The following is a 15,043-nucleotide window of genomic DNA, read 5'->3' as shown; positions in this document are numbered from 1 at the left end:
CTGTCCCTTCTCTCTGAGGTATTCACCTGTACAATACTGACTGTCCCTTCTCTACTGAGGTATTCACCTGTACAATACTGACTGTCCCTTCTGAGGTATTCACCTGTACAATACTGACTGTCCCTTCTCTCTGAGGTATTCACCTGTACAATACTGACTGTCCCTTCTGAGGTATTCACCTGTACAATACTGACTGTCCCTTCTGAGGTATTCACCTGTACAATACGGACTTGATTTTGTTTTTTAGGTGAACATGCGTTACCTGTGGATGATGTGCACCTGTAGAAATGTTGTTTCCGACCAGTATCTCCATGTTTACCACACCATTTCAACTTATTGGTTCAAAAGGCATGACTTCTGTACAGACTACCCAACCATTATTTTAGATGCACAATAGGAACTGAAAACACTACTGTACCTTTGTGTCGTGACAATATGGAGACATATTGCTGGACAGAACCTCAGAGAGGCAGTATATTACCATAATGTCATGACTTGGTAAAACATCAGGGTCATCAACACTAACCCACGATAATTGACCTCTTCAGATATTAGATGTCAATGGATGTCGGTGCAATCTGTAAACCTCTTTTGGACCACACACCATTAGTGGAAAAGGGTTAAGAAATGATAAGAGATTTCAGTTTGTTGTGTGTGCGTGGCCTTCGAATCCTTGTCATTTTCTAATTAAAAGGTTAAGAAACCTCAGTAACTTGTCTCATTAGTTGTGCTCAATTTGTGTATTCTAGAACAAAGCACACAAAGAATCAACTTCACTTCATTTATTCACAAGTAAATTAACCAGCGTTCTAAAGCGCTCTCTCTCGCACTGGGGGGGGGGGGGGGGGGGGGGGGGGGGGGGGGGGGTGCCCAGCCCACATACACTTGTGGAACTCAAAAGAACAAAGGTGCATTACAAAAACATTGTACACACAAAAAAAGTATAGCGTGGTGCGACTGGTGACGAGACACTCTGTAGAGGTTGGCACAAGGCTGACTAGAAGGCGAGGTGCATGCTGGGCCGGGTCAGCCCTCCTCGCAGCGCCAGGACCAGATGAAGCACAGAGCCGCCCTGGATCTTGTAGTCCGCCGCCGTCTTCTCATCGTTCCTGGAAACCAGCGGAGGGAACGGGTCAGGACACCATCTCACAACCAAGCTCTTATTCTTTCCAACCAGAATGATCCCAAATACACTAAATGTGGTTGTATATACATTAGGGCTGACTAAGGCACTTCGTCAGGGTTTTACGAACGAACGTTCGAACCTTCGTTTTTAATTAAAAAAATAAAAATTCTAAGTTTACTTTTTTTTTAATAAATATCCTCAAACTAAATCCTCAATTTCCTAAATCCTCTTTTTGTATTAAATCAACTTTCTTTAACACTTTAAGTGCCGAAAACGTGTTTAGGCGTCTTTCCTAGCCATGCTAAAGTTGCAGAGGATGCCCTAACTCGTCTTTAATATCAATATTTCAAAAATCTGTGATCGGAATCATATTTCCCCTCTGCAGCCTTCACACACAGTTCTGAGCTCCTCTCAATCCTCTAGCGGTTCAAGAGCGCCATCTGGTGGCCGATCGGCAGAAGCGCCAAACAGGAAGTCATGTGGATGAAGTGGTGGTGATCACCCATATTACTTCCGGGCACTCGCTATAGGTCCCGGGACTCCATCTTGATACACTGGACATCGATCGGTTGCAAATAACTCGATAAACAACATGATTTGGACGTATATACTATTATACAACCTGGAAATGGACCGGGTATTTCGACATCCCATAATGGAAAACTGTCTACCCCACGCTGATCGCCCAACGGCCCGAGGAGACTGGGGTGAGTTTTAGCGTGTAATATTACCGTGTTCGATACTAACTGATCTGATGAACATATGACCCACATTAGATGAATGGTATAACGCTGCCCACGGAATTATAAACGCCCCCTCGCCCATCCGGTCAACATCAGATGACGTGTAGTAACTTCCAGAAGTCCGTCCAGTTGGAATTTTTTATATCGCGCCGATTGCTATCAAACTGTATTTCATCATCAATATAATGCATTTGGGGCTATAAATCACGTTCTGGAGAAAGCTGCAGAAAGAGATGAAAACATACTTATACCTTAGACCATATTTTAGTATGAATATGTGAATGAAAAAGTTTAACGTTGCTACACCATGAACAATACATATAGGACCTTGAATGGGCCCTAATAATGGCAATCTAGCAATAGAATTTAAAAAGTTATAGCCCTGCAAAGAAGGGGAACTTCTCCATGTTAAATAGAGCTGGCAACGGATGGTATATCATGAATTTAGCCTTAGGCAATCAAAGTGTTAATGAATATAACTTTTTTTAATACTATAATATTAGGGTAGCCTAATCTTTATCTGCAACTGAAGAAAAACCACATTGGTTGAATACACAAAAGAAACATAATTATTTTTTTTGATTAAAAATTGATTTAGAATTCTAATGTTAACATAACGAACGAACAAACGTTCGAACATTCAGGCTCAGCCTTAGGGCTGACCTTCGAATTTTTTTTGGAATTCGAAGCTTCAGGGCCGAGATTCGATTTTAATTCGAAGCTTCGAGATTAAAAATAAAAAATAATAATAAATCTGGCAGTGCCGAGTCCAACCTCATCTTAAATAACAAACAGCATTGCTTGTTGTAATTAACAGAGAGGCAGAGTTGATTTTGCACAATATATTTTATATATAATAGAATTTTATTTTCATATTCGAATCCCATGCCCATTGAACGAAGCTTCGAAGTATTTAAGACAGCCCTAATATACATGTTATGGTCCCCCTGGATCAGGCCCTGTAAAGAGTATGTATGCTACTACCCAGTGCTGCACCCTGTAAAGAGTATGTATGCTAAGAGTATGTATGCTACTACCCAGTGCTGCACCCTGTAAAGAGTATGTATGCTACTACCCAGTGCTGCACCCTGTAAAGCAGGGGTGTCAAACTCATTTTCACAGAGGGCCACATCAGCATTATGGTTGCCCTCAAAGGGCCAAAGACCATATAAATGTTAATGTAATGTAAAATAAATGTCACAGTCAAGAGGGGCAGAACTAACAACTGAGCTGCAAAGAACACGTGGGACAGATGTAGCAGATGTTACAAAAACAAATAGCTGCACACAACCTTGCACAGGCCATACATCCAACTAATGGAAGATTAATTAACTTTAATTAACAGATTGCAGAATGGGTACAGTTCAGTACAGCTCAATACACACAATTGTTAAGGGGATGCAGACCAGAGAAAGACTTTCGACTTGTTTACATCAGGGTCCCCCATTTTCAATTCGTAATGAAATTGCTATTATGTGTCTGCCAGCGTTTCCGTTAGCCGGTAATTACCGGTATTTGACCGGCAAAATCTGTTGAAGTCCGACATATTTAATCTCTGGTCTTAATGTCCGGTGAAAATAATTCCCTGAGTCTAAGCACAATTTGATTATTTGAATTGTATTAAAATAGGCTAAAATTAAATAGCCTATGCGATGAACGAAACAATCATTACATGATTTGTTTCATCGTTGCTTCTAATAATGACAACGACGTTGTCAGCGAGAGCTTAGTGCTGGGTGTGCGAACTTTTGTGAAGCTGCAGAGCCGGAGCAGCAGCAGCACAGTGCAGTACTCCAGCAGTCAGGGTTAGAAATTAACATTTTTTTTCAAGGGCTTTTTTTGCCCCCCTTAATTGATTTTCGGGGGCTTTTTTTTGTATTTCGGGGGCACTGAATTTTTATGATAAACGGTAGGGGTGGGACGGTTCACAAAATGGACGGTTCGGTTCGTATCACGGTTTTGGGGTCACGGTTTTCAGTTCGGTTCGATATACGTACATTTTTATAAAAAAAAATGTAACACTCAAATCTAAACAGGCTTCTCATTTATTAGAAAGAAAAAAAAAAAGTTTACAGTGTTTACAGCCTTAAATAATGTTTGGCACACAAAGACCGAACTGACTGAAAAATATAGGCTACATTTGTAGTATTAACTTAGTGCAAACAAACAATATGCTCAGCCAGCACTAGACTTTCCTTTCTTTAATATAAACGCAAAAAAACAATGTCAACCATGTTTAAATTCCCTGATTGTCAGTTCTTAATGAAAAGATTCGTGTTCTGCTTGAAATTATTATGTATCTGTCTACATTTAGACTAACATTATTTAAATATTGAGTGCAACTGTGGTGGATTACGTAATTCGGTGAGTTGGAACTATCTATGGGTTGGCGCCGGGTCCCCACGGACATTTTAGTGTCACGCATCTTCAGCTCAGGCAATGTTATTATCAGCTCCGGTAGCTCCGGTAACGTTAGGAGGTGATGGCATGCAGTGGGAAAGCGGCAATAGTCCCGGTTGGAGTTAGTAAAACACAGTTGTATGTTAGCCTTCTTGGATGTTGAATAAACGCCTATCATTGTCTTTAAACACCCCGCCTCTCAGACTCTCATTTCCTCCTCTGCTAGCTAGTAGCTACGGTAACATTTCGTTGACTGTATTACCTCGCGGGCTGATTCTATAGTTAAAACGTGCGTCGTGTTGTACAAACTGCTAACGCTATGGCAAGATGTGTGTATGCCTATGTAATGTTAATGGCTATGTTTTTAAAGTAATGAAGATTGATTTAGATTGTGCTTGCCATTTGTACATAAACTGACTAGCACCTGGCTCAGCTGCAGTGCTGCCAGCAGCAGCAGCAGCCAGTGCTCACCTCCGCCAAATGAATTTTTTTTATTTGCGCGTCATCTGAACCGTACGATACACAGACGCGCCATTACCGGATAAATATATATATATAATTAGTAAACTGTCGGGGGCATTTTGTGCCCCCCTTAACTGTTTTTCGAGGGCATTTTGTCCATTTTCAAGGGCATTATGCCCCAAGACCCCGTTAATTTCGAACCCTGCCAGCAGTACTCCAATTCAGCCATTGGCAATTCAATGTTGGGTGGGGGGCACTGCTGTGCGGTCCCCAGAAAAGAGCCAATAACAGCTGAATCTGCTGCTCTGCATCGACATACTCTCGCAAATAAGTCATTGGGAGGTGGAGAGAGAGTCGTCACGCAAACCCACGATAATGTTGCCGTCTCTCTGCCAAATTTCTCGGTTCTTCGCTTGATATAATTAATACAAATGTCCAATATAACGGAATTCGTTAGCTCATAAAAATGTGATTATAACAGACTGTTGTTTATTAATGTCGGGCGACTGCCCACAGACACCTATTTGATTTAAAGTTGGCAGCAGCACCGAGTCTCGGGACTTATTTTATTTGGAATATAATGACTTTATACGCAAAAGTAGCCTAGTTTTAAGTAAAAATATTATAAATCTACATGCCTTGATGATGTCATTCTTTTGTTTTGTTGTCATTCTTTTGCCTATCAATTGTTTTTAAGCTCAATAAACTGACCGGAATTTCTCTCATTTGACCGGTAGATTGAAATCTACCGGACACTGAGGCCGGCAACAATTTTTTCTAACGGAAACCCTGGTGTCTGCATGAACACACAACTGTAACTGTATTCAAAAATAACAAAATAAGGGTTGTCTCAGTTCACAACTATATTGGTCAAGTTTTGGGTGGGACTTGTTTGCGTCCCTACAACTTCTTATTCAATTGAGCGAGATGCTTGGTTATGTCACACAGCCAGTTTGCATCTGACAGTTCAGACAATATTTCTTCAACCCTTTGTTACCTATTCCGCCTGGATCTTTTTTGTATTTTGGGCTGTAAAATTGTCAGAAAATGTCTGAGGAGTAAGTGCTTTTGGCTTTTTTCCTTTGTTACTTCATCAATACCTCAGATGTTCAACATACATGTATGTGTAAGAATGTGTAATAACTATGGCTGTCAAAGTTAAAGCTTTATTAACGCATTAACCCACAATTATTTTAACGCTGCTATTTTTTAACCCAAGATTAATGTTTAAAAAAAGAAAAAAAAATTATATATATATATATTTTTTACCAGAGCTCTTGGGGGCCACATCAAATGACGTGGCGGGCCACGAGTTTGACACCTATGCTGTAAAGAGTATGTATCAGGGCTGTACGCTAAGCTTTTTCACTAGGGGCACACTTGCCCCTAAATGAGAAATTTAGGGGCAAAAAATATTTTTTGGGGGCAAATTTTTAAATAACAATTTTACCATTATTTATATCAATTGTTTTTGATTTAAAAAAAAAATTATATTTTTTTTAATAAAATATATATATTATATAATCATACTTGTAACTGAGGGGTACAATTCCCTGACTGTATTACTAGATATGATACTTACTACCACTACCTTTGTACTTAATATTCGGCCACCCAGTACACGGCATAAATATATTATCATGAACACTCTCACGTAGATGAAACGGATCCAACACAAATGTACGAAGTCGAAGTATGCGTTTATTACTACACAGCAATGGTGTGTAGAGCAAGCACTTAATCACTTAATTACATTTATGAATTGAAATAGTATGCACTTTTATGGCAAAGAGTATTCGTCGGTATATCAATAGAGAATGTCCAATCTCTGAAGGCGCAGGTGGTAAATATACGACCTGGAATAGTTAAGGAATAACAGCAATGATACTTTAATGATTATATACTAGATACACTAAGGGGGGGGTTAATCCGGTCGCTTGTAAGCCGACAGGAGTAGGAGGGGGGGGGGGGGGGTAGAATCCGGCTGCCTCATCCGGCCAAGGGTATCCCAGGTGAACCCACTGTAGTGCCGTTCAATGCGCCGGCGATCCTTGGACCACAGATGAAAGCAGGTGGACTCTTTGTGGGCCGGCTCTCTCCGGTCCACGGGGGAGAGACGTGAAGCGACCTCGTCTTGCAGAGCGTCTCCTCACCTTGCGTCCTCTCCAGGGGGGGGGGGGTTCCAACACACGGCAGTGTCGGGGGTCTTTATCCATGGAATAATCAAAGTATACAAAGCATAATCCGTGCCTGGGAAGGCGGGCTGTCGTCGGTAGAATAATCCGGTATACAGGTCCACTCGCTCGTCGGCTCTGGGGCTCCTCGGGTGCAGCTTCACATGGGGTCAACCACCCTGGGTAAGCAGCCAGTTCTCTGCCCGAAACGATGGGGTACTGACTACGGTAGTATTCTCACCGCACGAAGCACTATATATTAACAGACTATTATTAGCTTAATAGACTACGTCCAACTCGACGATATAGTGCCAAATATGACTATTCAAATATTAATATACACGATGTCTCAATACCGATGGTAGGCGAACTTGGCCTTACTCCCACACGTGGCGTCGCGGGGAGGCTTTACGTCTGTGACTCTATTGGAGGGTAAGAAACTGGACTGAAAAGAAAGTCCTACTTTAGTAGCGCAGTATATATACGCACTATGAACAAATAGTCCCATTAGTGGTGCGGTAGCCAGATTCCTACGCGGAACTAGGACTTGTTCGTACATGTGGAGCGGTACGTTTGAACTGGGTCTGAGGGGTATGGCAGCCTGGCACCAAGGTCTCGACCAATAGTAGAATGGAGACTATTATGGGATGTTCAGTAGGCTAGAATGGATATTCAATGCATATTGTACAAGGAATATACAAGGGATATCAGGGAATATTAGAGAATATACAAATACAATTAAATATATATATATAAATAAATATATATATTCGGTTTAATCTGGCCCTTCACAACAATACTTGTAGCTGTATTATCTGCGAGACATCGCCACCACGCAACAAGTCAAAATGCTCGCTATATGCAACCAGCTCCACTGTCTGTGTGTACTCGAGTAGCCTCCAGCTACGGCCAGGATTCTCCGGAGCTGCAGCTGGACCTATACTGTAGCCTCCAGCTACGGCCAGGATTCTCCGGCGCTGCAGCTGGACCCTATTGACTATATTCAGCGTGCCCTCAGCTCGAATACGCATCGACTCAGTGTTATAACTTATAAGACATTGATATCAGGAGCTATCTGAACTATTTAGTTTAATGAGACGTTTCGTTTTGAACAGTAAGCTAACGCGAGCTATCATGCACTACTAGACTTGCTGGAGGATTTGTTGATATCAGTAGCTAGCCGGCTGGCAGGCTCACCGATGTCCCAGTGTCCCACTAGAGACTAGTGTTTACAACAGCCACGGGTGCGGGAGGGAGAAGGAGCAGCAGACGCAGCTCTCTCCGTGTGTCTGAGTTCAGTTCAGTTCGGCTCACTATAGGAGGTCGAATGCGTCGAAAATATGAAGCAATACTAACTTTACTTTTCTTCATAGCTAAATCAGCCAGTCTATCAGAGTGAGTGCTCAGTCGATTGTTCCCGCTGATCATACCTGCTGAGTGCTCACTGCTCAGCTCGCGTGAGTGGCGTCATCACACGCCTTGGATAATTTAGGAGTGAAATGCGAATGCAAGGCTTGAAAGCACTGCTCGCAAGCCCGCCCCCAGATAATATTTACCAATCGCAACGGCCAATTAAAGGGGCAATTCGCGACCATCTCGTCGCACTGTACAGCCCTGTGTATGCTACTACCCAGTGCTGCACCCTGTAAAGAGTATGTATGCTACTACCCAGTGCTCCACCCTGTAAAGAGTATGTATGCTACTACCCAGTGCTGCACCCTGTAAAGAGTATGTATGCCTACTACCCAGTGCTGCACCCTGTAAAGAGTATGTATGCTACTACCCAGTGCTGCACCCTGTAAAGAGTATGTATGCTACTACCCAGTGCTGCACCCTGTGAAGCAGGGTGCGAAATTAACAGGGGCTCGGGGCAAAATGCCCGTGAAAATGGACAAAATGCCCTCGAAAATCATTTAAGGGGGGCACAAAATGCCCCCGACAGTTTACTGTAGGGGTGCACCGATATGCAAATTTGCCGCCGATACCGATACCGATTGTTCGACTAACACAATCGGCCGATACCGATACCGATATTAGTGGCCCAAAAAAAAATTAAAAGAAAATATTTTTAATATTTAAAAAAAAAAACTTTTGGTGGTGCGTGACATGAAAAGGCTAATGGCGGTGCTATGGTGTTATTTTACTAATAAATATAATCTGTTTCTGAGCATAATTCTCATTTTGTTCTTTCGTGTGGTGAAGTATTTTATTTGTTGCAATTTGAGTAAAATGACTGGAGTTACCAACATTTTCGTTAATAACTGCTGCTTATTGTTGATATAGCTGGTTAATTGTTGTGTGCTCGCTAAGGCGAGGATAATGTTTACTTGTATTGTATGACTCATGAGCATTATAAAATAAAACACATGGAATGGTGAATACAGGTGCAGCTCAATAAATTAGAATATCGTGGAAAAGTCAGTATATTTCACTGTATTATTGATGCAGTCATTTGTGCACTGCAAAAGGAGCCCTAACCAAGTGTACTGAGTGAACATACATGAACATACTTAGTTTTCAGAAGGCCGACATTTCTATAGTATATACAAAAGAAAAATACATCTATTTTATTTTTAATTTTTTTATTGATGATAGTGATTTTGGGCTTTCATGAGCTGTAAGACATAATCATCCAAATTCAAACAAATGAAGGCTAGTTGAAATATTTCACTTTGTGTGTAATGAATCTAATCTACGAGAGTTTCGCTTTTTGAATTTAAATACTGAAATAAAATAACATGTCCACGATATTCTAATTTATTGAGCTGCACCTGTAAATCCATAAACATATTTCTTGATGTTTCCTTTTTTGTAAGTAAGTAAAGAGGCCTATGTTCATATCGGTGAGCACAATTTGTAACACAAGACGTGTAGTAATATTTTATTTATTCATTGTATTATTATTATTATTTAATTTGTTGCCATGCCTAAAATAATAGCAGAATTCAGTGTTTCTCGTCAGGCGCAAAAAGGAACATCATCTCAGCTGTGAGTGTGCGCACGCTTCTCAAGGCCGCAAAAAGGAACTTTAAGGAAGTAAAGAACATAATCTTTCGTCAGAAAAATCAAGGCAGCTCTCTGAATGTAACGTTATTTATATTTCAACGAAAGAAAAGCGGGGGTGTCTGAAATATCTACGGTACCGTGCTGTTTTTCTTGTACACAAAACAAATACGAAGACAATGACGGCTGTATGGGCTCATTTCACGGTGTCAGAAAGAGAAAACGGACGCTATGCTAATTGCAACAAATGCTCCGTTGATGTTTCAAGGGGAGGCACCTCAACCAGGGATTTTAATACATCAAATCTGATCAACCATTTAAAATCAAGGCACGTGGAAGATTACAATGAGTATATGAAAGCCACATCGGCACTGGCTACTACGAAAGTGCAACGCAAGTCCTCGACCCCGACTCAGTCTCTGTTAACACACGCATTCAAGCGCAGCCAAAAGTTAGATAGGGACAGTGCCAAAGCTAAAGGTATCACTAAGAAGGTGATGGAGTTTATTGCACTAGATGACCAACCCTTCTCCGTTGTGGAAGACGTGGGGTTTCGGAGGCTGGTGGAGTACATTGAGCCCCGGTACACACTGCCAAGTCGGCGCTATTTCGCTGACGTCTGTCTACCCGACATCTACAATGTTGTGGCCACACACATTCACGAGCTACTGGCCCTTGATGTGCACGCCATTAGCTTCACAACTGATATATGGAGTTCCGATGTCAGTCCCATGAGCATGCTTAGCCTCACCGCCCAATGGGTAGACAAAGATTTCAAATTGGTCAAAGTGGTGTTGCATTCGCAGGAGTTTACAGGGTCCCACACAGCAACGGCAATCTCCGCAGCATTCGATAAGATGTTTGCCACGTGGAAAATCGACAAATCACAGGTGCATGTTGTCGTGAGAGATAATGCCAAGAATATGTCTAAAGCGATGAAGGACAGTGGACTCACCAGTTTTGGGTGCATGGCACATACTCTCCAGCTGGCAGTCCACGAGGCAGTACTGAGTCAGAGGAGCATCTCGGATGTGGTCGCAATAGGCAGAAAAATAGTCGGTTACTTTAAGCATTCCCCACTCGCGTACTCACGCCTACATGCCCTGCAGAAGACAGGCCAGTTGGGTCCAATAAAACGGCTCCAGCAAGATGTTTCCACGCGCTGGAACAGTACTTTTTATATGCTGCAAAGCCTTCTAGAACAGAAGCGCACACTCGCTGCATATTCCGCAGATTATGACCTCCCCGCAACTATCAATGCGCACCAGTGGGGATTGGTTGAAAACGTCCTCACACTTCTCTCTCCGTTTGAACAACTGACAAGAGAAATTAGCGCATCTGAGGCGTCGGCTGCTGACGTCATTCCATCCGTGAGGGCCCTGAGACGCCTTCTGAGCAAGGACGTTGACACAGACCATGGTGTCAAAACCACAAAGACCACACTGCTAGAGGCTATAAATAAACGCTTCGATCAAATAGAGTTTGACCCCATCTACAGTATTGCAACCGCACTGGATCCTAGATATAAGGACCGCTACTTTGATGGGGATGCAAAACAACGTGTATTAGTAGACCTAATTCATGCAATGCCTGGTGATGACGAAGCGCATAATGCAGAGGCAGCTGGTGGCCCACAGCAGAAAAGGGCACGGACGGACGAGGCACGGTCCACTCTGCACGACATGTTCGATGAGATTTTGGAGGAGAGTGGGCCAGAAAGGCCACGCTCAAGCGCATCGCAGCAACTGGATGGGTATCTTGCAGAGGTCTCCATTCCCAGAAATGAGAGTGCACTTGAATATTGGAGCAATAATCACGGCCGTTTCCCTGTACTGGCACAGATGGCACGCAGATACCTATCTGCCCCATGCACCAGCGTGGACAGCGAGCGGCTGTTCAGTGCTGCGTCTCATGTTATAGATGAGAAGAGAAACAGACTGAGCTGCGACAAAGCAGAGATGCTTCTATTTATCAAGAAAAACATGCCGCTTTTTCTTAAGAATCGGAAGTAGGCTAAAACAATGTGCGAAGCCGCTCTAAACATCGCTCACTTTAATGTTCCTTTTACAATGTGACGTGTTCTATTCATTTCTCAGTTATTGAATACAAGTGTATTCTACAACCTTTTTTTCTTTTTTACAATGTTAAATATATTGGCTATATATTTATATATCTGTGCTGTGCTTGATTGAGAAGTTTGTTACCGAATATAATGTTCGAATCAGCACTAGGCCTGTTGCGTTATTGAGCGCTGATTCTCGCGTTAGAGAATATTCATTCTTGGTATGGAATGCCATACATATATTTCTTGATGTTTCCTTTCCTTTTTTAAGTAAGTAAAGAGGCCAGTAAGTAAAGAGGCATATGTTCTCCTTGTGCTGGCAAGAAGTCTGATCAACATGGAAGTCATCGCGGGACGGAAAGCAGCCTGGATTATATATTCACACAGCAGCCAATAATCAATCAATCAACGCGATCGATATTTGGAATGGCGATCAGGAATTGGAATAATCTTTTTGGAGAACATCTGATCTACGGTAAGGAGTCTATGTTACCAGTCTTGGGGTAATCGGAGCTGTTTTCGCTGAGATAACGGCGTGTCCCATATGTGCCATGTGTGTGTGTGTGATCTTGCGGGAACGAGAGAATAGATTTTTCAGCTTGCGTCTATAGCGTGCATACGTACACATACTATCGATAATCTAGCGTTTATTTGAAAACGATTCATAAATAGGCCGACAAATGACAACGTGTCTAGTGTATTCGAGAATATTCCAATAAATGCCTTTTATGAGGGAATCTTTCTATCTTACCGGAGCTTTTCGAAATGCTATAAAAAGGATATGAACAGATTAAAAAACAATCCGTTTCGACAATGTTGACTGCAAACAAGTCATTGATAAGCGACGGGCAGATTAGACACATATCTTCTTCTTCTTCTTATTTGAATTTCCGGCAGTGTAGACGCATCGTGGCGTATTACTGCCCTCCACAATTCTTGCTTCGCCCACACTTGAGAAAGTTTACACTCTTCTTCTTCTTCTTCCCATCTTCAAAACACATTTCTATCGTCTCTGTCTCCTTCTTCTCTGCTCCTCTTGTCATACAATCACAATACAAACATCATCTCCTCTCTTGGAGGGCCCCCCCAAGAGGGGGAACCCTCCATCTCATTCTGAGGGAACGCCCGAGAATTCTAGACACATATCTCTATTAGACACTCTATTTATACACTGTGGAGCGAAGTTCTGGAAGGTTCTGCTATGACATCACTGCGGCATCCTCAAACTTCCAGAACGTTCTAGCCTGTTCTAACCGGTTCTACTATGACATCATACTGAAGCGTAACTGAATTACACTGTGACACGCCTGCAGTTACACATAGAGTAGGCGTTTTTAATGCTAACATTGAAGTGGATGGTGGCATTCAACGGGGTAAATCAAGGTTAATCAAAGGCTCTGAAAGTGTTAAAGATGACTAGAAATAAAAAGGAACTCACATCTGTTTGCCACTGTAGATGAGTCTCTGTTGCTGAGGTGGGATCCCTTCCTTCTCCTCCACCCTTTCCTTGATTCGCTCCACCTTTAAGTTTAGGATTGTGTGCCAGCATGAGTACAATGTCATGATGACCAATCAGAAATGGGAGCTGCAGTGTTATCATCTGAATCGTGAATAACTAAATTAATTGAATGCCTTTACCTTGTCTGTGGGCTCAATGTCGATCTCTATTTCTTTTCCAGTGAGAGTCTGAAACATAATTTATATTAAACACAATATTAATATTTTGTCACGATTAAAGGCATCTCTGACAGGACTGGCAATTACTTCACAACGCAGGATTAAACAGTCTGAATCCCTCTGTTGCGTGAATTCCACCTCAATGAGATGGAGGACATGGTGAGAAAGCTATAGGGATTGCAATAGGCTCTTTATATGGGCAGAAATTAGCACCACACAATGATGCAGTGTCCTCCGATTATTACATCACTGGATGACATCAAAACAAATTAACTCAATAGCTTTGCTTGATTATGTGAAAGATAAAGCAGCACTGTTTTTCGGCGGAGATCCCCTTTAAGTACACACAGCCATCATCGGGACAAAGTATTTTTATAAAGTATAATTTCCACAGAGCCTCACTTTAGATGGTGACTCAGTTAGCTATGTGGGATACAAGTCGGCCCTAAACACATTAACGTTGACGTGAGGTGATTGGAAATAGAGATTGCCGTCGTTAGCCCTACAACTCAACGTTAACATTAGATCAAATATAAATAAATATAAACATGTAACATTATTAAGCCTAGTTTGAAATGAACGAGACACCTAACTTAGCTTCCTCAGCTAGCCTCCTCGGGTTCTAACATTATCGAACATGATGCGTCTAAACTGACGACCAGTCTCACCTTTACTTTAATCAGCATGTTGACTGAAGCAGACAATACGTTTCAAACCGTTTCAAAGCGTGTATAATATCATATAACGGTAAGGTTAATACTGTAATATAGCAGCGAGTGTCAACAAGAAAAACCTGCTCCTCTTCTGATTAGACTTCACTTCCTGCGTGCACACTAAACCAACCGTGTGACCCTGTGCTGTGTAAGAGAATGGTTCCGCTCTAACTTGTTATTTTCACCAACCCTTCCTGAGACTGCAGCATTGATTGATGATTGATTGATTGAAAATGTTATTAACAGATTGCAGAATGGGCACAGTACAGTACAGCTCAATACAGTAGTCTATATGAATTGAAAATGGGGGACCCTGATGGAAACAAGACAAACGTCTTTCTCAGGTCTGCATCCCCTTAACAATTGTATGTATTGAGCCGTACTGTATTGTACCCATTCTGCAATCTGTTAAATAAAGTTTTCATTCATTCATTCACACACATAATTGTTAAGGAGATGCAGACCAGAGAAAGACTTTAGTCTTGTTTACATCAGGGTCCCCCATTTTCAATTCATCATAACATAAATTACATACAGAGACAGTACTGTTACATCCAAGGAGAAGTGAGCTCTTAAACTATGCTTTCCCGTCATGGCAAAACGTTACGCATAATAATGGTTATGGTTCCAGTCGTTGTCATAACCATAGAAATGGAACACTAGATAGCTTACCCGCGCTGCCG

The 15,043-nt window shown here is 41.9% G+C and overlaps 1 protein-coding gene across 1 annotated transcript; it reads right to left on the bottom strand.

The window, feature by feature from the left end:
• Positions 1-861: 861 nt before the first annotated feature.
• nedd8l (NEDD8 ubiquitin like modifier, like) lies at positions 862-14,467 on the bottom strand. Its single transcript, XM_084311805.1, has 4 exons — positions 14,316-14,467; positions 13,609-13,656; positions 13,409-13,491; positions 862-1,109 (listed from the first exon to the last, which is right to left on the bottom strand). Exons 1-4 carry the CDS (start codon positions 14,331-14,333, stop codon positions 998-1,000), a joined length of 261 nt encoding a protein of 86 aa, XP_084167931.1. The 5' UTR covers positions 14,334-14,467; the 3' UTR covers positions 862-997.
• Between the last annotated feature and the right edge of the window lie 576 nt (positions 14,468-15,043).

This window comes from Notolepis coatsorum, assembly GCF_963971535.1.
Source record: "Notolepis coatsorum genome assembly, chromosome: 4".
NCBI lineage: Eukaryota > Metazoa > Chordata > Actinopteri > Aulopiformes > Paralepididae > Notolepis > Notolepis coatsorum.
The sequence above is the reverse complement of the archived record's forward strand: the minus strand, read 5'-3'. Positions and strand labels throughout refer to the sequence as shown.

Coding starts and splice junctions, on each gene's coding strand:
- nedd8l (XM_084311805.1), bottom strand. Junction 13,492..13,608: donor ACATTGAGCCCACAGACAAG/GTAAAGGCATTC, acceptor CTAAACTTAAAG/GTGGAGCGAATCAAGGAAAG. Junction 1,110..13,408: donor ATCTACAGTGGCAAACAGAT/GTGAGTTCCTTT, acceptor GCTGGTTTCCAG/GAACGATGAGAAGACGGCGG.